The 23,466-nt window shown below is 45.2% G+C and overlaps 1 protein-coding gene across 10 annotated transcripts in view; it reads left to right on the top strand.

Moving 5' to 3' along the window:
• Positions 1-22,522, top strand: part of Btrc (beta-transducin repeat containing E3 ubiquitin protein ligase) — a 166,238-nt gene extending 143,716 nt beyond the window's left edge. For all 10 annotated transcript variants that reach the window (XM_021649848.2, XM_021649863.2, XM_021649880.2 and 7 more), the window contains 9 exons: positions 3,035-3,131; positions 3,728-3,865; positions 4,329-4,447; positions 6,146-6,395; positions 7,288-7,406; positions 9,059-9,169; positions 9,705-9,783; positions 16,310-16,502; positions 18,299-22,522. In XM_021649848.2, the coding sequence (XP_021505523.1) occupies positions 3,035-3,131; positions 3,728-3,865; positions 4,329-4,447; positions 6,146-6,395; positions 7,288-7,406; positions 9,059-9,169; positions 9,705-9,783; positions 16,310-16,471 (1,075 nt within the window). In that variant the 3' untranslated portion in view covers positions 16,472-16,502; positions 18,299-22,522. The remainder of the gene's footprint in view (positions 1-3,034; positions 3,132-3,727; positions 3,866-4,328; positions 4,448-6,145; positions 6,396-7,287; positions 7,407-9,058; positions 9,170-9,704; positions 9,784-16,309; positions 16,503-18,298) is intronic.
• The last annotated feature ends 944 nt before the right edge of the window (positions 22,523-23,466 follow it).

The following is a 23,466-nucleotide window of genomic DNA, read 5'->3' on the forward strand; positions in this document are numbered from 1 at the left end:
GAGGCAGTCAGAGCTCTGTGAGAGATCAAGGCCAACCTGGTCCTCAAAGAGAGTCCAGGACAGCCAAGGCTACACAGAGAAACCCTCTCTCAAAAGAGTCCTTGAAGATACAGCTGAGATTTATTCATGCAGTTAGTACCACTGTTCTCTTTATTCAGCCTCTGACCTCCCTCTGACTCTTTTGAAGTCAGTCAGCTTTATGACCAGATTCCCTTGTCTTTGATCACACTGATAAAATTTGATATAACCCCATGAAGTGGTAAATACAAATACTTGTGTGCTCTGTGAATGTCTGTTTGGTGGCTCTTGGTGATAGTTGCACCTCTTTTTTTGTGTATTGTCTTTGTGTTTGGGTGCTGGTAGTGTTGAGACAGGGCCTTGCTGCATAGTCCAGCTTGCTGGCCAGCCTCCAGCCTCAGCCTTCTCAGTGCAGGAATGTGCCAGTTCTCCCTTCCTCAGATGAAATCATTTATGATCAATTTCTTTAAAAAAAAAAAAAAAAAAAAGATTTATTTATTTATTACTTAATACAGTGTTCTATCTGCATGTACACGTGCACTACAGAAGAGGGCACCAGATCTCACTACAGATGGTTGTGAGCCACCATGTGATTGCTGGGTATTGAACTCAGGACCTCTGGAAGAGCAGGCAGTGTTCTTCAACGCTAAGCGATCTCTCTAGCCCCTATGATCAATTTCTTATTCCCCCTCTCCCTTCTTTCAAAGACAGTATCTTTCTGTGTAACCCTGGCTGTCCTGGAGCTCACTTTGTAGACCAGGCTGTCCTCAAACTCATTTGAAAGACCCTCTTGCCTCTGCCTCCTGAGTGCTGGATTAAAGGCGTGCATCATTATGCCCAGCTCATTAGCAGTTTTTGAAGTTATCCTTACCAGCCCTCTGTGTTAAAGCCTTTTTATGTTGTTCTTTTCCCGGTATGGTTGTCTTTGACAACGCCTTCAGGTTCTTCTTTTCAAAAGTATACAAGTAAATACAGTCTTCCTAGAACAATCTGAGTCACCAAGATTTAACTTACACTCACTTTGCTGTTATATTTTATACCTAGATGGATTTGACAGTTTGCCCCTAGGACATGAACTTTGCAGTTTTCTCTCTTAAATAACACTAGATAATGCTCTCTGCTCAGTAATGGTAACTCTTAAAAGGATGATAAAAGATCACTTGGGAAAAGTCCATTTTCTTAATCAGGAGATCACATTTTATGATAACATTCTAAATTTAATATTTCACATTTATCAGGCACTCCCATTCTCCTAGGTACCAGGCATTTTTCATAGAAGTGGTCCCTGTTGTCAAAGATCATACACCATAAAAGATTTTGACTTAAAAGAGATACAGACGGAGAAGCCAGTCCTCAATATCTAGCCACTCCTCTGTAGCATCTTTGACTTGGAGGAATTAATATACATTTGTAAGGCATGGTAATGATAGTGGGTTAGAAAACAAGATTAGAGATTCATTCAGGTCCTGTTTTCTGAGGATATAGAGAAATGTAAAGAAAATCCTGGAATACCTTTATAGACTCAAACGCGAAGACTCAGAGGAAGTCAAGAATCTCAGGAACGGTGTAGGCACTGAAAAACAATAGTTTTTCTCATCTGCATGAAAAAAAAAGTGTTTACATAATCAGACTGTTGAGAAAGATGGCACTGATCCAGAATTGCTTCTCAAAGTCGTTTATTTGTCCTTTATATTGGTGTATCCTATTTCACAATTCTCCTTTAAAAACAAAAACAAAACTGTTCTTTTCACTTCCCCATTGCAGTTTCTTTTTTGTATTAAGATAGACATCAGAGCCAGTTGCCTTCCTGATAGAAGATTTTCTCAACTAATTTTCAAGGTGTATACTAGGGAGAGGGCAGGGGAGAAGCTCTCCTGGAGACACAGAACAATTAATTATATTGTAATGGAGCTATAGAGGTACAAGTAGATGACTGGCCCAGAGAAAACATGATTTCTCTGGTGCCAGGATTACACTCAGAGGCATTTCTGCCTGTCTCCACTTGGCAGGGCACGGTGCCAGTGAGAACAGCAGTTAGAGCACCCATAGTGGGCTTTACTAGCTTCCACACCGTGTTTGGTGGGTTCTTAACTTCAGGATAAGGAATTAAATTTTTTACTCAGCAGGAAGTGATTGCCATTTACCTTTTTTTTTTTTTTTTTTTGTAGCAGTCTAGTTTGGGATGTGAGTATTCAGAGATGTGCTGCCAAAAGAAAGGGGATGCTAACATGCTAAAAGTCAGGGAATCCATCTGTGTGCACATAGGAGCACACCTGAAAGCCAGCCTCCTACCTCACACATGATGGTGTGGTGTGCTTGGCCTTTGTTCTCACCTCTTCCTTCCTCCATAACATTCATTTGGCCCTTTTTTTCTCTTCTGTGAACTAAATTGCCTCTTTTGGAGGCCTGCCACAGTGATGAGGAATAGCCCTGTGACTAAGCAGCCAGCCAGCATACCTTCCCCCGTGTGATGAATACGAAGCTTCATCTCCATGACAGAAGCATTGCTGTTACCCAGCATGCTAGGCTTCCTCTGACCCCGGCACAACTTTTGATTCAGGCCTGTGCTCGCTGAAAGGCAGCACACTAGTAGAGTGGGTAGCCACTGTACACAATGTGCACACAGTTCTGGGTTCAAGCCCCAGCACCGAGGTTGAAAAGCAGTGGGTATTGTTATTGGCCAGAAGAATCGATGTTATTATCAAACAATAAAATCAGTAAGTGTACAGAAGCCTGGCAGACCGGTAAATGAATTCTAAGTATTCTTGTGTCAACATAAAACACCCAGAGGGCTTGGTACTCTGATGTTCTGCACTGGGCTCAATGTTGGTCAAGTTCCTTAGATTCCAGGACCTTAACATTTTGACATCCGACTCCTAAAAATCACCGTGCCATCATGCCTTGACAGGCTAGTTAGTTGAAGTTATGTTGAATGGTAACTGAAACACTTTGAAAAAATATAAAGGTTCTTATAAGTGGATTTATGATTTTCATTGGTAAATATTTGTTTTTTTAGGGGACAGTACTTATTCAAAAACAAACCTCCTGATGAGAATGCTCCTCCCAACTCTTTTTATAGAGCACTTTATCCTAAAATTATACAAGATATTGAGGTAAGAATCAATGTATTTCCAAACATTTGCTGAATGGTAGGCAATGTTTCAGTTACAGTATTGTTACAGAAAACTCATTAAAGTTTTCAGTGTGAGTTAAAAATTTACTAGAGTAAGGTTGATAAAGTGCAGAAAATTCCCAGTCTTTGTATAGTTTTAAAACATTTGTTTACTGATAACTAGATGAGAGGACAGGAGAGAACAGCAGCGAGGCATTTGCACTCTGCAGCTGAAGAGCCTTTGAGGAAGGCCATGAGCAGGTGTGGCCGCTGCGTGTCTAAGGAGCGCCTAAGCATGCAGCGTGACTGGTGTCTGCTCTTTAGGGTTTAGTTGTGTGTAGCCCAGACAGCAGTGGTTCTCAACTTTCCCAGTGTTGCAACCCTCAGTTTATGGACTCCCCTGCCCCCAACCATCAAATTATTTCATAACATAATTTTATTCCTGGCATGAATTGTAAATGTCTGTGTTTTCCAAGGGTCTTAAGAGACCCTTTGAAAGGGTCATTCAGCTCAAAGGGGTCACAACCCACAGGTTGAGAGCTGCTGCCGTAGAGTACCACACTGAGCCGTTGGTTTGAGTTCTTGCCTTCTCTTTAGACAATAGAATCCAATTGGAGATGTGGACGGCATAGTTTACAGAGAATCCACTGCCGAAGTGAAACAAGCAAAGGAGTTTACTGTTTACAGTATGATGACCAGAAAATAGTAAGCGGCCTTCGAGACAACACCATCAAGGTGAGTGAAGCCTCTTCAGTTGAGAATCGTAGCATGGGGATAAGGGTGACTGCATCCATAACGCTGTCTGAAGCCAACCCAAATGTTTCCAGGAAGTGACAGTTTTAGATTGGTTCCAGTACCAAAGCCAAAATCCATTCCTGAAAGGCAAGTTTCTGCTTCTCCTCAGAGGATCATACAAATGGCTAGTCCCAGGGCGGAACTCCTTTCCAGAAGTGCACTGATAGAAGCTGTTGTTATTTTGGCCTTCATAATTATAGGCTACTCTTCCCCCTTAATGAAAAGGATAAAGTTAGCATTAGAACCGAAGTCATCACATCCAGGTGCTTAGCCCTACCTGGAGGAAAGAATGTGGTCGCACCCTCTCTGGGCTTTGATGTTGGGGGTCATCATGTACAGAACAGCAAGTCTCCACAGCACCCCATTATGACACTGATCAAAAGGATCTCCTTTGCCTTCCTAGATCTGGGATAAAAGCACATTGGAATGCAAGCGAATTCTCACAGGCCACACAGGCTCTGTCCTGTGTCTCCAGTATGATGAGAGAGTGATCATAACTGGGTCGTCAGATTCCACTGTCAGGTAGGAAATTTCAGCTGCTCTTTTTTGAACTCCCAACACCCTCCTCCACTTTCTGTCACAGTAGTTTTCTCCATCTCCCTGAGCACATTTCTGAAACTAAAGAATGAACTGTTAGCTTTCGAGCAGCCACTTGTCACTCTAGAACCAAGCACTTGATTTTGGAACCATTGGGCGTGTTTCCACCTTGGCACGTTTCAGAAGCTACATGCAGACTTTAGTTTGGAGAAGCGCCTGTCATAGGAACCTTCCCCGGCTTTATGGGAAGTCTCTCATTCCGCATGAGGCTGCCCCACGGGAGTGACAGGAAGGGAATGAAGCCTCTCTTCCAGGTGATTATAACTGCAGTGTGGGCATGCATGAGCTCTTTCAAATGCATACAGGTGAGCAGGGCTCGATCCTTGCCAGCCCCTCCCCTACCGTTCCCACAGTGTTTAATTGCGAGGTTCAGTCAGGGAGGGGCCTTCAATTTCCAGAGGCTTTGGTGATTTGATGACACAGCCATTATGCTGCTGGAGTCCAGTGTAGCCTGAGTTCAGGGTACCAGCAGCACTGCTGGAAACCTGCTAGGAATTTCACCTTAAGCTAAAGGATTTAGTAAGCATAATACATCAAAAGTAACTTTGGGGGGAAAAACACTGGAATAAAAGAAGGCAGGTAGCTGCGTTGTTAAAGTCTCTAGTTATTCCCTGTAAATAGGAAAAGCTGCTGCTTTCACCTCTGGGCACAGCACACCCTATCCTTGCAGTTGTTGGTCGTTACTTCTTCTCTGTGCTGTGGCGTGCCTTGAGGGAGCTGGAGCATTGTAGATGCTTAGATCATTTACAAGCTAGGGGAGAAATGGTGTTTGCTTGTTTGTTGTCTTGGCAGTGTTGGCATCGAACCCAGAACTTAGTGTGCTAAGCAGCACTCGACCTGTACAACACTGCAGCACCAAAAAAAAAAAAAAAAAAAAAAAAAAAAAAAAAAAAAAAAAATCACTTTCCAAAAGGAGTGTAAGCTGGAAAAGGGAAATAAAGTGTTTTAAAAAAGAAAACCAATATCCAAATTAGAGTGATCAAGGTAATTCTGTCATGGTCCAGTTCTCAAGCTACCCAAGGGTCCTTACTCATGTGAAGAATCAAGTCCGTGGCAGAATATCTTGGCCATGGTGCAGTCACTGGGACAAATACTACAGCTGTTTTTTATCAAATTCCTAGTTTACATATGTCTTCTTTATTGAATGTCATTGTTAGAACAATGACTGAAAACCTGGGACAGATTGTCAGGTGTCGTGTCTGTATCCTCATCCCCGAGCACTACAGCTTGGCCAGGTTTCCCATCTTAAGGTTCTCCCCAGGAAGCATCCACTAAGCCCTGCCTTTCCTCTCTCACCAATTTTTCATGGTCCGGGTGTGCTTCACCTTGGGGCTGCAAAGGAAGAGCACACTTGGCCATGAAAGAAGGGGAACAAGGCGTGGGGGTGCACAGCCTTAGTCCCAGCACTCAGGAGGCAGAGGCAAGCCTATCTCTGAGTTCAAGGCTACCCTGGTCTACACAGTGAGCTCCAGGACAGCCAGAGCTACACAGAGAAACCTTGTATCAAAGAAAAAGAAAAGAAAGAAAGGAAAAAAAAAAAAAGGTGTCGGGGGTCATTGTTGGTAAGCTCCATGGTCAAAATCAGGTGGTGCACTGTAGTCTAACTTCCGGTGTCCTTTTCAGAGTGTGGGATGTGAATGCAGGCGAGATGCTCAACACCCTGATTCACCATTGTGAGGCAGTTCTGCACTTGCGCTTCAATAACGGCATGATGGTGACCTGTTCCAAAGACCGTTCCATTGCTGTATGGGATATGGCTTCCCCAACTGACATCACCCTCAGGAGGGTGCTGGTGGGACACCGAGCTGCGGTCAACGTCGTAGACTTTGATGACAAGTACATCGTTTCTGCATCTGGAGATAGAACCATCAAGGTAATAGGGCGCTGTCCACTGAGCTCCCAAGCTGCAGTAAGGAGTTTGTGTAAAAGTGTGATTGAGGGCAACTGCATAAGGAAGCAATATTGTAGATTAATGTGATATTAAATTCCATTCTTATTTCTGTAAGCGATGGTAATGGGTTGGAGCTGTAAGTCATTGGTAGACCAGTTGCCTAGTGTGCCCAAGACCCAGCATGGGAAGGTGAGAACAGTGCCACTGATGATGGCAGTTATTGCCAGTGGGAGAAAAGCAAATGAAAGTTTAAGTTCAGGAAAATATAAATTGTGAAGCTGAGGACGTGGCCAGGCTGATGAAGGCCTTGCCACACAAGCACAAAAACTCCCATTCAGCAGTGTAAAAGGTGTGGCACCATAGGTTTGTGATCTCAGTGCTACACAGGAAAGACATCAGGTCCCTGGTGCTCACTGGCCAGCCATTCCAGCCAGATCAGTAAGCTTTGTGATCAAAGACCCTGTCTCAAGGAAGAAGGTGAAGCGGCTGGTGAGGTGCCTCAGTGTGTTGAGACTGTGCTGCTTTTGCAAAGGACCTGACTATTTGCATGTCAGCATGCAAAGAGTGTCTCAAAACCACTTAAAACTCTAATTCCAGCCAAGTCAACTTCTGGCCTCCGGATCCCTGCACACATGTGGTGTACACAGACACAGAAAAATAATAAATACATCTCTCTAACGAAATTGGTGGGAAGGAGCTAGGGAGGACACCAAGTGTGCACGCGCAGCAGTTCTCCCTCAAAAGGAGACTGATTCCATAAGAGTGAATCAATTTGACAAATCCTTGTATCACAGCAGCCAGCTTTGCATTAGTCCTGGGTTACTGTAAATCAAAGTACCTGATCAACTGCTCAGTTGACATTTTTCTGTCTCAGGTGTGGAACACAAGTACCTGTGAATTTGTGAGGACCCTAAATGGACACAAGCGGGGGATCGCCTGTTTGCAGTACAGAGACAGGCTGGTGGTGAGCGGGTCATCGGACAACACCATCAGGTGAGCCGCAGCCGCCCTTCCCACAGGGCACCGCGCCCTTCCTGGTCAGCGTGCGTGCACAGGCTCTGGTCTTGTTTATAATCAGATGTGTCTCCTTTCTGTGGCTAGCACAGGTCAGAAGTTGGCCCTACCAGAGAGACAGCATAGAAAAGCCTTTTGATGATGTGTTACCTGCAGTTGAAAAATGCAAATAAATAAAGGCTTTTTTTCTCCATGCCACTGTTGTTGAAAACACCAAAAAAAAAAAAAAAAAAAGATTTGTTTCTCTGCTAGAAATCATGACTTTTTGCTTCAATACAGTAGTTAGGCAGAGAGCTGACTGTCTTTAAATATGAAGGTTGCACAAGTCTATGTCTTTTTTTGGATTTTACCCTTACAAAGATGAATGACAGAAAGATGGTTAGAATTTGGAAATTTTATCTGCCCTCTCCTTTCCTACGATGCCTGAGGGAAGGTAAAAGAAGAGCTAGGCATGCTGCATAGCAAACCTGCCGTTCCTAGAAATCACTGGGATTGGGCTAAAGCATATCACAAAATATAATAACATCGCAGCAGACTTCCTGAGATTTGTGTTTGCCTTTCTGTCATATGCTGGCTGCCCTGGACAGTGGTGAGGGTGGTGTCCTCCAACAGAGGTGGAGGTGCTTTGTGAGAGTCAGATGTCCCTGACACATGTGTCACATTCGTAGGGGTGATGTTAGGAAGCAGCACTGTCTTGAGTTGCTCAGCCTCTTCCTGTATATTGAATTTCTGCCTGTAAGAGCCTGGCTTCAAGCAGGTGGTGATGGCACACACCCCCCAGCACTCAGGCAGAGACAGGCAGATCTCTGTGAGTTCATGGCCCAGCCTGGGCTACAGAGCAAGGTCCAAGACAGCCAAGGCTACACAGAGAAACCCTGTCTCACAAAAACAAAACAACAACAACAACAAAAAACAACCTAGACTTAGACTTACATAACGTATTGTGTTTTGAAAGCACTTACCTACACTCATACTTTAATCACACACTTTTTTCTACCCACATTATATAGCAGATAGGAAATAAATTATACTGAAAATAATATACTTTTATGTGAGTGACTGATCTTTGTGAAAATTTAAAATATATTTCTCTTGTTGTTTTTTGTTTGTTTGTTTTTGTTTTTCGAGACAGGTTTTTCTCTTTGTAGCTTGGCTGTCTTGGACTCACTTTGTAGACCAGGCTGGACTTGAAATCACATCCGCCTACCTCAGTGCTAGAATTAAAGGCGTGTGCCACCATGCCAGGCTTAAAACATATTTCTGTTTTGTGTATGACTGTGCTGCCTCTGTGTATGTATTTGTACCACATGTGTGCCTAAGTTCCAAGGAGGTCAGAAGTGTGTGTTTGATCCTCTGGAACTGGAGTTACAAAGTTATGAACCCAAATGGGTGCTGGGAATCAGAAGTCTTAACCACTGAGCCAGTTTTCTAGACCCCTTTGTGAATTTTTAAAGGATGCATGAAATACATTGTAATATTCAAGGCCTAGAAAAGATTCCATGAGCTATGAGTTTGAGGCCAACCTGTTCTACAAAGTGAGTTCCAGGACAGCCAGGGCTACAGAGAAACTCAGTCTTCAAAAACAAAACAAAAATCCATGAACGTTTCCTTGACTCAGTTTTCTCTTCCAGATTGTGGGACATAGAGTGCGGCGCGTGTCTGCGGGTATTAGAAGGCCACGAGGAACTGGTGCGCTGCATTAGATTTGATAGCAAAAGGATAGTGAGTGGGGCCTATGACGGGTGAGTCTGCTGACAATATTAGGAAACAAATCTAAGAGCTCAGGTGGTAGCTCAGTGGCAGAGCATGTGCTGAGCATGTGCAAGGCCCTGGGTTCAGTACCTAGCACCTGCCTTCCCCGAGTCTACTTCGTCATTCCTCCCGTCTGTGATGTTAACTGTAACCCTTCCTTGGCTCTAAGTTTCTGTGCCTTGTTGCTTAGTTGATACTCACTTCTCTTTTGCTTACTGTTTTCTAAATATTCTTCCCAGTCACTTTATTTATGTGTTTATGTTGATTATTACTTTGGCTATTTGATTATATATTTGTCTGGTTTGCCCTATAAAGCAAAGAACCAGACAAATTCACCGTAACAGGCCAGGCATATAAAGTGGCTATTGTAAGAGGGGGGTGAGAACTCAGTCTCCCAGACAGAGGGGTCACCTGATTTCTGTGAGCTGCATTCACTATCCATGCTTATTGCCCCGATTTTTTGCTGTTCTTGTCTTCCCTTGAGTTTGCTTTCAACTAGGATTTTCTCCCCTTTCTGGTCTTTAGAAAGATCAAAGTGTGGGATCTTGTGGCTGCTTTGGACCCCCGTGCTCCTGCAGGGACGCTCTGTCTACGGACGCTGGTGGTAAGAGCTGTACTGTTACAGAGTGGGCTTCAAGAGCAGGGCGGGAAGAGATTGACTGTTACCGTGGTGCTGAATACACATCTGGATGTACAGTTAGACTCTCACAAAGCCTACCAAGTAGAAGGGCCGCCAATACGTGACAATAAACTATGTTTATATAGTGCCTTTCATCCAAAACTGCTTTAGAGACTATATATGCAGAGGCCTGTGGCAGCTGCTTAACAGCTGCACAGTGCTTCTCCCACATGGAGTGCAGGAAGTGAGTAAGAATTCCGTATCCACCAGAAGCAGCAGGAGGTACAGCGGGAGAGAAAATAATTACTCAACTTGGAACCTGTCCAGAATCTAAGGACCTGAACACCTGTACTTGCAAAAAAGTACCCTGGGACTGTCCTGGAACCCCCTGGACAGCTCCTTGGTTCTGCAATTCATTCAGTAGGCGGAGGCTCCAGGACATCTTTGTTATCCCTTCTACCGAATGGTTGAACATCTCACGCTTGGGGAGGGAAGTAAGTCAGAAGGAAGCGCATCACTTTCAAATCCTTTGTTTGTAACAGGGCCTCATTGTACAACCCTGGCTGTGTTGACCTCGCAATCCTTCTGTCTCCATTTCCCTGGCACTGGGATTATAGGCCTGTGTCCACCACCCGCTTAGAAGCATAAAATGTTTTGCCATGTTTATAAGCCAAAGGCTCAGATTGACAAATGTCACTTTAGTTAGATATGTGTGGACCTAGAGTAAGCATATCTTTTTTGAACAGTTCAGGGAAAAAAATGAAAGGTAAAAAGCCTGTGTTCTGATTTTGAAGTGTCAGCTCTGGGAGAAGGCACTTCATCTGTCTCAAGCTGGATATGGTAGCTCACACCTGTGATCTCAACATGCAGAGGCTGCGGCAGGGGAATTGCCATGCATTCCAGACAGTTAAAATCAGATACATTCTTTCAGCAGCACATGTGCATTGTCTGCTGTCGTCATGCTTGTCTTTTAAACGTGTACTTTATGCACTGAGCATTTTGGCATGTGTCTGTAGTCCCAGACATTAAGTGAGGCAAGAGGATTGCAAGTTGCTGGCTAGTCGAGGCTGTAGAGACCCTATCTTTAAAAGGAAGAAACTTTACATGTAGGGAATGATGGTGGATGCCTTTAAGTTCATAACTCATGGGCATAAGGGAAGATGATCTTGAGTTCAAGACCAGCCTAAACTATATAGCAAGACCTGTCCCCCAAAATAAAACAAATAATAGCAACAACAAAAGAGTATTCAAGTTACCATTTTGATACAGAGCCAGGTGTGGTGCTACATGCCCTTGGTCCTAGCTTGCTATTGGGAGGCAGAGGAAGGTGATCTGAGTTCAAGGTCAGCCTGGTCATCATTGAATTCCAAAAGCCAGCTAGAACTAGAGAGTAAGACCCTGTCTCAAAAATTAATAATAATTGTCTAGATGTGTGCATGGCAATTCTGTCATGCTTCATCTGGGCCCACCTTGTTCCCTTATAAAATCCTGGCCTGCTTTATATAACCTTGGTTAGTTGGCATTTTATGAGTGAGTTGGGTTTTGTGTGAATGAATCTGTCATGCCATGTGTACTTTTTTATCCCTATCTTATTTTTTCTTTTCAAACTTGATCTCTTGTGTCCTGAGCTGACCCCAAACTCAATAATGTATCTAACGGCAACCTTATACTTCTCATCTTCCTGCCTCTACTTCAGGAGTACTGGATTACAGGTACACACCACCACACCTGGTTTTGTTTTGTTGTTGTTTTATACAACAAAAGATAATAAAAGATGAGATCGAGCATTCAAAGCCCAGTATTTTAGATTCTGACCTAACATTCAGGATGTCTGAGCTCTGGAGAAGGAGTAGAATGGCTGGATCATACAAAGTATATATTCAGTATTTCTGGAAACACCCTGTTTTCCAAAGTGGCTTACCATGTAAAGTTACTATGTGTTTGCTGTAATTCACAGCACACTGACTTTCATTGAGCAATCAATCACTTATGTCTTAGTCATGATTCTATTGCTGTGAAGAGACACTGTGACCACAGAAATTCTTACAAGGGAAGGAAAGCGTTTGAGGGCTTGCATACAGTTTCCCAATCCATTATCATGGCCGCAGGCATGGCAGACATGGTGCTGGAGAAGCTGAGATCCCTAGCCAGAGGGTGTGAGGCTATGGCATGGGCTTTTGAAACCTCAAAAGCCACCCCCAGGGACATAGTTCTTCTACTAAGGCCACACATTAATCCTTCTAGTCTCCCTGGTGACTAAACAGTCCACTCTATAAGCCTCTGGGGCTAGTCTTACTCAAACCACTACTACCTGTGTTTGTTTTTACTAAATTACTTTTACTCATTCATTTGTCTTCTCCATTGCCCTCCATTAATTTATACATACCCAAGTTTTCACCTTGAAATTTTCCTCTGCTTGAAGAACATTTCCTGTGTAGGTACAGTGGTGACAAGCACTTTTAGGTGCTGTTTGCCTGGAACAGTCTAGTCTGCCATCACTTGTGCTGCGTGCTGTTGCCGGCTTTCAGTGCCTCAGTGCTGTCTTCTGTTTTCTCCCAGGGCAGTTTCTGCTCAGACTTCTGAAGTCACTGCCCTCCTCGCTTCGCACAGTGTATTGTTTTCCTGTTGCTACTTTAAGATTTTTGTTCTTGTCAGGGATTTTCAACAATTTGGTCATATCTCAGTGTGGGTTTCTTTGTATTTTCTCCTCTTGGGATTAAGAGAAATTATCAGTGGGTCAAAAGCAAGAGCGGACTAGCTATGTGCTGTTGGTAAGAACCTACTCTAGGGGCTAGAGATACAGCTCAGCTGACAGTGATTGCTTCATGTTCCCAAACCTGGATTCCATCCATAGCACCATATAATCAGGACATAAATCCTGTCACTCAGAAGATGAGAAGTCATTATCATTTACACATGGAGTTCAAGGCCAGCCTAGGCTACATGAGACCTAGTATCAAAGGGAGGTAGAGGGGCTAGAAAGATGGCTCAGCGCCTAAGAGTATTTGCTGCTCTTCCAGAGGACCTGAATTCAGTTTTTCAGTTTCTAACATCATAGCAAGTACCTCAAAACTACCAGTAACTCCAGTTCCAGGGGATTTAATGATGTTTCTGGCCATCACAGGCACACACAGAGACAGAAATTAACTCAACTGTAAATGCAAAGGCAGGTATAAATAAATATTTAAGCAGGTAAGGTTGTGTATGCCTGTGATCCTAGCAATTGGAAGGCTAAGACAGGAGGACTGTAAGTTTAGAGGCTAGCCTGGGCTACATAGGAAGACCCTGCCTCAGAAATCTAAGGGCTGGGTTGGAAAAGTGCTGAATCTTCCTGAAATGCCTGTGTTGAAGTTTACATCTCCAAACTCCAGAATATGATTGTATTTGAAGACTGTGCCTTTTAAAAGGATGGTTAGGGTCAGTTGAATTCATTGAGAATAGGCATTAATCCCATGTAGCTGGTTTCCTTAAAAGACGACAAGCTCAGGACACAGACAGATGAAAAGCCTATGAAGAGGAGAGGACATCCATCATCAACGCCAGCTGGGAGGAGGCCTGAGAATCAAATCAATTCAGCCAACATCTCCCTCAGTCTTGTTCTTTAGCCTCCAGACAGTAGTAAACTTCTTGAGGAGAGTGAAAGTAAAGCCAGGTGTGATGGCTCACACTTGTGATCCTAGCACTCAAGGGGCTGAGGCAGGAGGATCGCCGTGAGTTCAAGCCCAGTTTGCCATTTATGAGAACGTGTCTTAAAACAAAAGAAAAATGTATATTTCCGTTAAGATATTAGTAATAAGAAAACACAGCTTGCTGGATGGCAGTGCATGGCTTTGATTCCACCTCTGTGTTCTTACGGTGAGAGGGCAAGTGCACTCCCGTGTGAGCTGCATTCTGTCTTCGGTTCGTGTCATCCGTGTCCTCAACAGGTAAGGTGCGTGATTATAGCAACAGAGAAGGACATTTGGCAAGGGCCTGGAGATGGCTCAGTGATTAAAGAGCACTGTCTGCTCTTCCAGAGGACCTGTGTTTAATTCCTAGGAACCACATGACAGCTCACAACCATCTGTAACTCTAGTTCTCGGGGATTCAACATTCTCTTCTGGCCTCTCTGGCCACACGCATGGTACAGACAAAAGCACCCATACACATGAAATAAAATTTTTAAAAAAGCACTTGTCAAAGTCCAGTGCCCACCCATGGTAAAACTCTGAGCAAGCTAGGAAAAGAAGGGACTTGCTCAGTTCATAAAGAAAAGCATGAATTTAACCAGTTAAATGTCACTGTGAAGATTAAACTTAGGTTTTAAAATTTTTATATCACATGATGGAGGAGAGCAACTGGAACTCCAATGTCTGGCAGCTTTGTCAGTGGCCAGCTTTGAAAGCCCTTCTTCCGAGTCTGCAGAAGCCAGGAGTGCCCCCTTCCATGGCCTCACAGTCTGCTGCTTGTGAACTGAGTGTATATTTCCATCAGAAATGTAGGCTGGGGAGATGGTTGAGCAGGTAGAGCACTAGCCTCTCTGGCAGCACCCACACAGCAGCTCGCAAACAGTTGTAATTGTGGAGGAAAAACAAAACAAGCAGAGCTGGAGAGATGGCTCAGAGGTTAAGAGCGCTGTCCGCTCTTCCAGAGGTCCTGAGTTCAGTTCTCAGCAACCACATGGTGGCTCACAGCCATCTGTAGTAAGGTCTCAGGCCCTCTTCTCCTGCTCAGGCACACATGCAGGCAGAATGCTGTATGCATAATAAATAAGTCTATAAAAGAAAACAGAATCTGACACCCTCTTTTGGCCTCTGTGAGCACTAGACAGACATGTGCTACACAGATATACATGGAAGCAAAACACATAAAATAATGTTTATAATGTTTGTAGTGCTTTTCTTTGTTGTTATTTTGTTTTGTTTGAGACAGAATCTCAAAATGTAGTTCAGGCTGACCTCAAACTGGTGATCCTTCTGCCTCAGTCTTCCTGAGGCTGTAATCACAGATGTGTAGCATCACAGCTCAGCATCTCTATTTTTTGTTTTGTTTTACACTTTGGTGTTTTTTGTTTGGCTGGTTGGTTGGATGGTTTTTCGAGATGGGGTTTCTTTCTGTGTAGCCCTGGCTGTCCTAGAACTCTGTAGACCAACCAAGCTAGCCTCAAACTCAGAGAGATCCACCTGCCTCTGCCTCCCATATAGCTAAGATTAAAAGCATGCACTGCCACTGCCCAACTTGTTCCTTGGTCTTTTTCAAAGAAGGTCTCTCTGCAGCCCTGGCTGGCCTAGAACTTACAATGTAAACCAGACTGGCCTCAAACTCATAAAGGTCTGCCTGCCTCTCCTCCCATATGAAAACAAGCTTTGTTTACTGCAACAACAACAACAAAAATAAGCAGCCCATATGTCTACCAATAGGAGAATAAACTAACTGTAGTATATTCCTATAGTAGAATATTAACCACTAATTTTTTAAAGTAATGAAATAACTTTTTATATGTAGTAACAAAAAAGTTCTAATATTGAGTAAAATAAGCCAGATACAAATACATAATGAGATTCAAGGGTAGGTAAATATCAGCAACAGGATGGGAATGCAGGTGAGACTGACTCATAGCAGTGTTGAAAGTAGTTTCCAGGAAGTTAGAAATAGTCCGCATCTGACTGGGTAGCTTTTGTACCCCCTGATGTGCTAGACTAGGCCCCTGACCTCATGAAAGCCAGCTGCTAGAACTTTGCACTTTGCCAGGCATGATAGTGCATGCGTTTAATTGCAGGATTTGGGAAGCAGAAGCAGGCAGATCTCTGAGTTCAAGGTCAGTCTGGTCTACAAAGCAAGTTTCAGGACAGCCAGCCCTACACAAAGAAACTGTGTCTTGAAAAATCAAAAGAAAAAAAAAAGTTGCAAGTTGTTGACTGTATGTGGAGAGCTTCAGAGTGAGGAATTTTCTTTTTTTTAAAGATTTGTTTTTGTTTTATGTCCATGGATATTCTGCCTACCTTTATATTTGTGCAGTCAGTGTGGTGCCCTCAGAGACCAGAGGATGTCAAGTCCCCCTGGAACTGGAGTTGCAGACAGTTGTGAGCTGCCATGCAGGTGCTGGGAATCAAACTTGGGCCCTCTGAAAGAGCAGCCAGTTCTCTTAACTGCTGAGCCATCTCTCCAGCCCTGAGAAGTTTGATTGGCACACATTTACCAGCCTGTCAATTTCTACCTGATCATCCCTTATCTTCTGATGGTCAAAGAAACTTTTCAGGGAGATAAAACTAGTGCGGTACAAAGGAGCACTATCCTAGCCCAGGGGGTCGTGACAAGTCAATGTCCTCTTTGCCTAATAACCGCTTTGTTCACTGTGTTCCTGAGATCAGGGTTGCCAGTATTTGAGTTTTCCACCCTACCGATAGTGAAACTGCTTCCTGCCTGTGTTCAAAACCGTGAGAGAGCACGCCATAGCCTTTTTAGGAGCTCCTGCAGACAATAAGGCTTTTGATTTCAAGTTCCAGTTCTGACTCTGTTTTTGTTTCTTCAGGAGCATTCTGGAAGAGTTTTCCGACTGCAGTTTGATGAGTTCCAGATTGTCAGTAGCTCTCATGATGACACCATCCTCATCTGGGACTTCCTAAACGACCCGGCTGCCCATGCTGAACCACCCCGCTCCCCTTCTCGGACATACACCTACATCTCCAGATAAATAACCCAACACTGACCTCATTCTTGCCCGGGTATGAAGACAACTGTGTCTACCTACTGTGGTAGGGGGGGGAGTGTTGGCTGTGGATGCGCTGCTTGCTCCTGGAGGCTTCTCCTTCTCAGACTCTGTCTCACCCAGCCCTGTACAGCAGGAGACCCGAGTCAGACAGCATGAGATGAGGCAGGGGCTGCCGCAGTGAGCACACCACTTTCACCAAGGTAGCCAGTTCCTGTGCTAGAGGCTTCTTCCTATATGCAATAGTTCCCTCCGTGCAATTTTATGAAAGTAAAATGACACTTGAACCAATCTGAAAACTAATGACCCAAAGCCTGTCATTGTGTAGTTCTTAGATCAAGTACCTACTTGGAAGACCCTTTCAGTCTAGCAACTCAGCAAGTGACTGGAAACGTCTCCCTGGGGACAGAGGTAGCTTTTTTGTCTCTACTCCTTCCACAGGAGAACACCTGGCTGGTTGGTTTATTCAGTTCACGTAGAAATGTGAAGTTGATTTTCTTTCCATGTCTCTGGCACCTCTCTAAGGCAGGGCAAAACCTAAAATACCCAGGTATTCTGTATGGGTGTGTTTGCAGTTGGCATCTGGTGCCATCATCAGTTCAGATACATGCTTATTGGCTTTAGGAACTTAGGGCCAACTCTCAGGGAGTGGGGGGACTTCCTGTTTTTCCCACTTGCCTTATGGTTACCGCAGAGAGGAGTGGCTTTTGCTGCACTCCTGCGCCAGCCAGTCTTCCCGAGAGAGCTGAATTCCTGGGGGTTCCTTCGGGGTCTCTGTTGTCGTAGAAGACACCGTTGTTGATCTGTCCTCCACTAAGGCACACTGGCTGAGCTTGTAAACTCACAGGCTGTCTTCCATGGTGAGTGAATAAGGACCTGTTCGCAGGACCTGCTCACAGGTCTGTAGGAAGGTAGTATTTGCAAAGTTCATAGTGCCTCACACATCGGAAGCCCTGTAAAGGTAACCATAGCTGGTGCCCTTGTAATTGCCGTGTGCCTTGTCTGCTCTCTTTATCAATATCTGAATTTTTCCCCAGTGTAATAGCATTTTGCTTTTGGGGTGGAGGCTCCTGGGTATTGAATGCCTGCCTCAAGCTAAACACCTGTTTAACCACAGAAATGTACTCCTAACCCCGACAGTTAATTTTATTCCTAGTTTTATATACATTTCTTTCCTCCTCACTGCTGAAACAGACATCCCCCGAGAGTCTGGCTTGGTCTTTTTTTACTCATCTAGGTTCTCCTCTTGGACTGTTTTATCTTTTTCTATGAGTAGCTCTCGCTTCAACATAGATGACTTGCAATTTTTATCTCTAATGTCACCATCTGCCTTAATCTCCAAGCTACATTTCCAGCCATCACCTACACATCTGTCCTTGAAGAGACCAGAGCACTTTCAGTATCGCCATACACAACTCCTTAAGCTGGGCCCCAGCCAGCTTCCCTCCAGTACCCACTTCTTGTGGGTTTACCACAGTGCCATAGGCCAATCAAGCTGGAGCCTCTGGAGCCATCCCTGCCTGCTCTCCTATTCCAGGGAGTAGGGAAAAGCATGAGCCCATTGGTCACACTCAGTCTTAGGACATCAGAGTCCCTCTGCACCGAGCCCCAGGGCCCTGAGCACACCACCAAGCCCTGTCCTTTGTGTAAGTCCCGAGGGCGACTGTCAGAAGCACTTGGTGCAGGGAAGCAGTTGTAGGCAAGGACTCCCTAGCCTTTCTCATTGACAGCCACATGAACATTGTTTCTGTCTTAGAGCAAGTGAAAGTTCAAGGAAAGGGGCTAATGGCTGTTGGCTGTGTTTTCACACAGGACTCGTTAATGTTGCAGTATTTAACATACCTGCCAAGACCAGGACGAACAACAACAACTCCTACCCGGGTTCCCCGGATGGGTCAGCGAGGAACAGGGCTTTGAGACTCCTGTTGGGACAGTCGGTCAGCAGCTGGCCAGGATGGTCTGCTCCGCACACCGGCTGCTTCAGTGCTGCTATCAGAAGATGTCTTTATCTTGTGTGAATGATTGGAACTTTCAAGCCTTCCTCCCCTTCCCTTCCCCTTCCCCTCTGCACCTGTTTCTCTCCCATTGGGTTCCAGACAAAGATGACTTATAAATATATTTAGTGTTTTGCCAGAATCTCTCTTGCTTTGCCATTAAGCAGAAGAACTATTTTCCCTATCTGGCACACTTCTAGGGGCCAGGGCTGCGGCTTCCAGGCAGGGGATGCCTGGCTGCCTCCTGTTAACATGCAGGAGTGTCCAGCACCTGGCCAGAGCAGTCCTGGCCACTGCGTGGGAGGAGACAACTGCCTACACATCCTGGAGGGGAGAGAGAGGAACACACACACACACTGGAAGAGCTGTACCTGCTGCCTCCCTCCACTGTCTGGGTTTCTGTCCCTCTTCCCTCCTCCCCTACTCCATCTTCAACCTGAGGAGGTGTGTGAAGAGTGTCATCAGCTAGCATGAGGTGGATGGCCTAAAAAATGTGACACTTGGAAGACTTGAGTGTATCCTAATTTCCAGCCCAGGCTTTTGCTGCAAGTGACCAACCTGGGACAGCCGTGGATTCAGGAACATGACACTCATCCTATTTGCAGCTTTCTCTCTCCTCCTTCCCTGTGCCCAAGGGGAGGGACAGGAATGGCCTGGGCGCCATCAGTGCTTGTGTTTGCTCTGGACTCAGCAGTCTCCTTGGTTCCATGTAGAGTGGAAAGGAGCTGCTGATTGCATTTCCTCTCATTAACAATTAGATGTGTAATAAAAAGCATTGTGCTTCATCTTAAATCACTGGCGGGCTTGGCCTGCAGAAAGGCTTGGAATGGCCAGCGCCAGGCACCACTGCACTCTGTACCATGGCTCACATCTGTTTCCTCGACAGAGCCGAAAAGCACCCAGGCACCCGTAGCTGCCCACCATGAGCACAGTAGCTTAAGAGATGGTCAGGAGAGAACTAGATCCTCAGTTTGGGCCAGTAAATATCAGAGTCAGTGTGAGCATCTCAGCCTTGCGCTGCAGACCCTGCCTTCTGCTGCTCCCCAGCCCAGTGCTGGCAGAAAGGCGAGGCTGCCAGAGGGGGTCAGGGTGAAGCTTGGCACACAGGGTTTACTGATAAGCAAAAGCTGCCTTCTTTTCCTTTCTTTCTCCCAGCCTTATTTGCTGTCTGCTTTCCCCAGCCAGTAAACTGGCAGTCAGTGAAAACATAAGCAACTGGACTTCCACAAGGGCGGAGCTAACTGGCCATCTGGAAGGTAGCACTGGGCCTCTGCCAGCAGACTCCAGATGCAGAGGCTCATGGGCGAGCCCCGGAGTACTTGAACTAGAACTGACTTGGTTTCCCCCCAGCATGCATGGTCTTTCCTGCCAACGGGTGATTTAGACATGGCCTTGTGGGCCCAAGACCACAAAACAGCCTCAGTTTTCCTTTGGAAGCCAAGCCGTCTATCATTGCTGTTCCTAACTGCACATTTGAGTTTGAGGAAGTCACCTGAACAAGCTTAGAAAAGGGGGTCAATCATAAGTGACCTACAGTTAGGCCACCTTCACTTCAGCAGGAGAGGGAGAAGAGAGCATTCCTAAGACTGCCCTAGTGACTGCCATTACATGCTGAGACAGGTCATGTGTGCGCAGATTGCCTTTCCTGTGTTACTGCAATCTCAAGTTATAGCCAAGAAATCTCTCCCCCCCCCCCCCTTTGTCCCCACATGCTGCAGTTATCTGGTTATCCGCTCTGAGATCCTTGTCTGTTATGTTGACTGTTAATGGGGTAGGACTTTGCTGAAAAACAGATCAGAGAGCTAAGCTGCTTCAAGAAATGGTCTGATGGCCGTAACTCTACTAGCCCCTCAGTCGTGCTTTGAAAAGTAGGAGCAGGAGAGCAACTGTCTAGCATACGGAGGCCCTGGGCTGCATGCCCAGGAGTAGTGGGAGATGTGGGTACAGACTCGTTAGTGCCAGGACTGTGCTCTCCTTCCTGGGTTCAGCTCAAGGCCTACTGCTCCGAAGCCAGCTGGGACGTGTGCTCGCCCGTTGTGCTTGGGCTCAGGTGGACCCTTCGATCAAGCCAATAGCTCAGCTAAGCTTTCTCTCCTCGTTGTCCTCTCTGCTGCTGCTGGAAATGGGAATGAAGTTAAGTGGTCTGAGAAACTTGAATCACTCACAGTTCTCAGCTCTGGGGGTCATTTACTAGTTCATTGTAGAAGAAACAATCAGGTAAGTAGAAGTTCATTTCCAGAGAAGGTGAACCCCACTTACCGTCTCTGCATGATTTCAGTGGGAATTGATTATCACCGATCCCCAACTGGGCTAGAATAAATGCAAAGTTTGACCTTTTTAAAAAGAAAAGAGAAACAAAGAGCATCTCCACACATTTAAAGGAGTAGACAAGATGCTGCAGTGTCCTATGGCTCTGAGGGGAGCATTTCCCGTGGTCAGTCTTTTTCACTAAAATCTGCTTTGCAGTGTAGAGCTCAAAAGACCTTTCCTGACAACAGGCTGAAGTGCTTACGCAAGTGACCAGGTGCATAGGGTTTCTGCTGGAGCCTGTGACCTCTCTGTCATGCTGGTGATGTCTGGACAAGGCCACCATGCCTTGCTGCTGTGTGTGTGTGTGCGTGCACGTTGCTGCTGCTGCTGGGAACATCTTTTCCTTGAAGTGCAGTTAGAAAGTGGATATGAATTATGGATGGGAAGCCTTTTACACTTGTCCCTTGGCTAAATTCTTTCTGATTTGTCCTAACTTTAGAGACAGACTGTTTGGAGCTCTGTTGACAAGTAATAAAATCTGGCCCTTGTAGCTTGTTTTGGAACTGAAAATGACACTGAGGTCCCTAAATCATTCTGTAAGGGTAAAAAAAAAAAAATCTAACAATCCGAAGCTGCAGAGAAGGCTGTCTGCATTCATGGCTCACCTTTCCTTGCTGGCTTCTGGTTTGAGCAGCTTGATTTGATGTACTTGTTTAGCTGTTGACTAGAGTGGAGAACACTGAAAATGGGGATGGCCGTGATACTGTTAATTGTCTTAGCATCTCCCTTTTGAATTAGATGGTGACACCTTCTGGTCCTGAATCTAAAGCAGGCGTGCCTGGATTAATGCTGGCCTGCAGGCTAGGCTTGCAAGTGTGCTCTCAAGTGTCCATGGGACCCAGCCCTGTGACTGCGCTCTGCGTGGTGGTGGTCTGTTTACAGCGTAACTTCTGATCCACATTCATCTCTAACCCCATTTGGTTAAACTCAGCAGTGTTAAACGCACCGGAGACTTACGGTAGTGTCAGTCCTAGGATACACACACAGACGACCTCTGGCAGTGCAGAGCCCTTCTTTTAAATCACAGTGAACACAATCAGTACCAGAGAGACGAACATCTTGGGAATAAAGTTGAGTTTTGCTTCTGGCTATCTTGAAGCTATACTTAATGTGTGATGCCTGAGTCCTTAAAGTTGAGGAAAGAAACCAAAACAGCAAGTCTGTGGCTGCCTGCTTGCAGGTAGAATCAACTGCATTGCTGTCCAGAAACCTAGTGCTGGCAGCCTTGTCTCAAAACAAAAAAGGCCTAGCACCTGTGGTCTGAAATTCCCAGAGGCAATTGAATTCCCAAATATGTGCTTCCCAACAAACCCTGTTTATCCAACATAGCTTCTGAGTAAGGGGTGGGGTAGAGATGTGTGATGCCTTCCCTCCTCCGCCTTTCCCTTGAACACTGAAGGAATAGGTTCGACCACTATGTACCAAGGAAACTGATACCTTCCCAAAGCAGTGATCCTTATTGACAGCAAACTTCACTGAGGGTGTTCAGTGGATTCCAGTGTGGGGACAGCCCTGGCAAAAAATGTGAGCCAGAGTGCTTTCGGTTGTTTGCTTTTTGTTTCCTACATTCTCCAGTGCTAACTGCTTTAATTTTTGTGATTCTGTTACGGTGATGTGTAGTCAATGTACCAATATGTTCACAAGCTAGGATCATGGTAATTGAGTGTGTTTTGGTTTTTTAACTGTTCAGAAAAAAAAAAAAAGTAAATTACAAATACAAGATTAAAACAAATTTCCTAAGTGTCTTCTCTCTTTGACCCAATATCATAAGGATGGTTGAGTTTTTCAGTGTACAGTGAAAGAAGTATATGGTAGATTTAATCCTTTCATGAGAAAACCAAATCAAGAGCCAGTTGTTGTGGCGAATGCCATTAATACCAGCACTGGAGAGGCAGAAACAAGTGGATCTCTGGAGTTCGAGTCCAGCCCAGGCTATATAGTGAGACCCTGTCTCAAAAACAAAAAAAAACATCAAGGTCCAGCCAGTTGTGTGTGCTGTACTTGTTTTGTTGAGGCAGGAACATCAAGGCTACATGGCAAGATCCTACCTTAAAGAGATGGAGGGAAGAAAAGATAAAGTGAGGCCTGAATGTTGTAAAGGAGCAGTCCCTGGCAAGCAAGTCATTCTGTGTTGAGTCATACTGAAGGCATAGTGTGAGGTCTTGCTCATCATTGTGATGAACACACCACACCACACCACATCCTAGCACAGCCCTGCCTTGAATCTGAGCTTTTCTCTGCTGCTGCTGGGTGTGGGCCACTCCGCCCCATCCCATAAGCCACTCTGGGATGTCACAGCTGCTCCCAAGTAAGCCCTTGTTCTTTCCCAGAACCAAAAAACAGAATATAAGCACAGGATAAGGGCCATGGGAGAGAAGGTCTGCCTGCCCCTCCCCTCTGGTGATGCAAGCCAGACTCTTGTCAGAACTGATGGATCTTTGGATTAAAAGACCTATGGGTGCCAAGCACAGTGGCACACACCTGCAGTCCCAGCACTGGGGAGGCAGAGGCAGGTGGATCTCTGAGTTTTAGGCCAGCTGGCTCTACAAAGTGAGTCCAGGACAGCCAGGGCTGCACAGAGAAACCCTGTCTCAAAAAAAAAAAAAAAAAAAAAAAAAGACCTTATAGGCTTTTACTGTATTTAGTCCTTCCAGCCAGACCCCCTCTCTCCCCTCA

This window comes from Meriones unguiculatus, chromosome 1 (assembly GCF_030254825.1).
Source record: "Meriones unguiculatus strain TT.TT164.6M chromosome 1, Bangor_MerUng_6.1, whole genome shotgun sequence".
NCBI lineage: Eukaryota > Metazoa > Chordata > Mammalia > Rodentia > Muridae > Meriones > Meriones unguiculatus.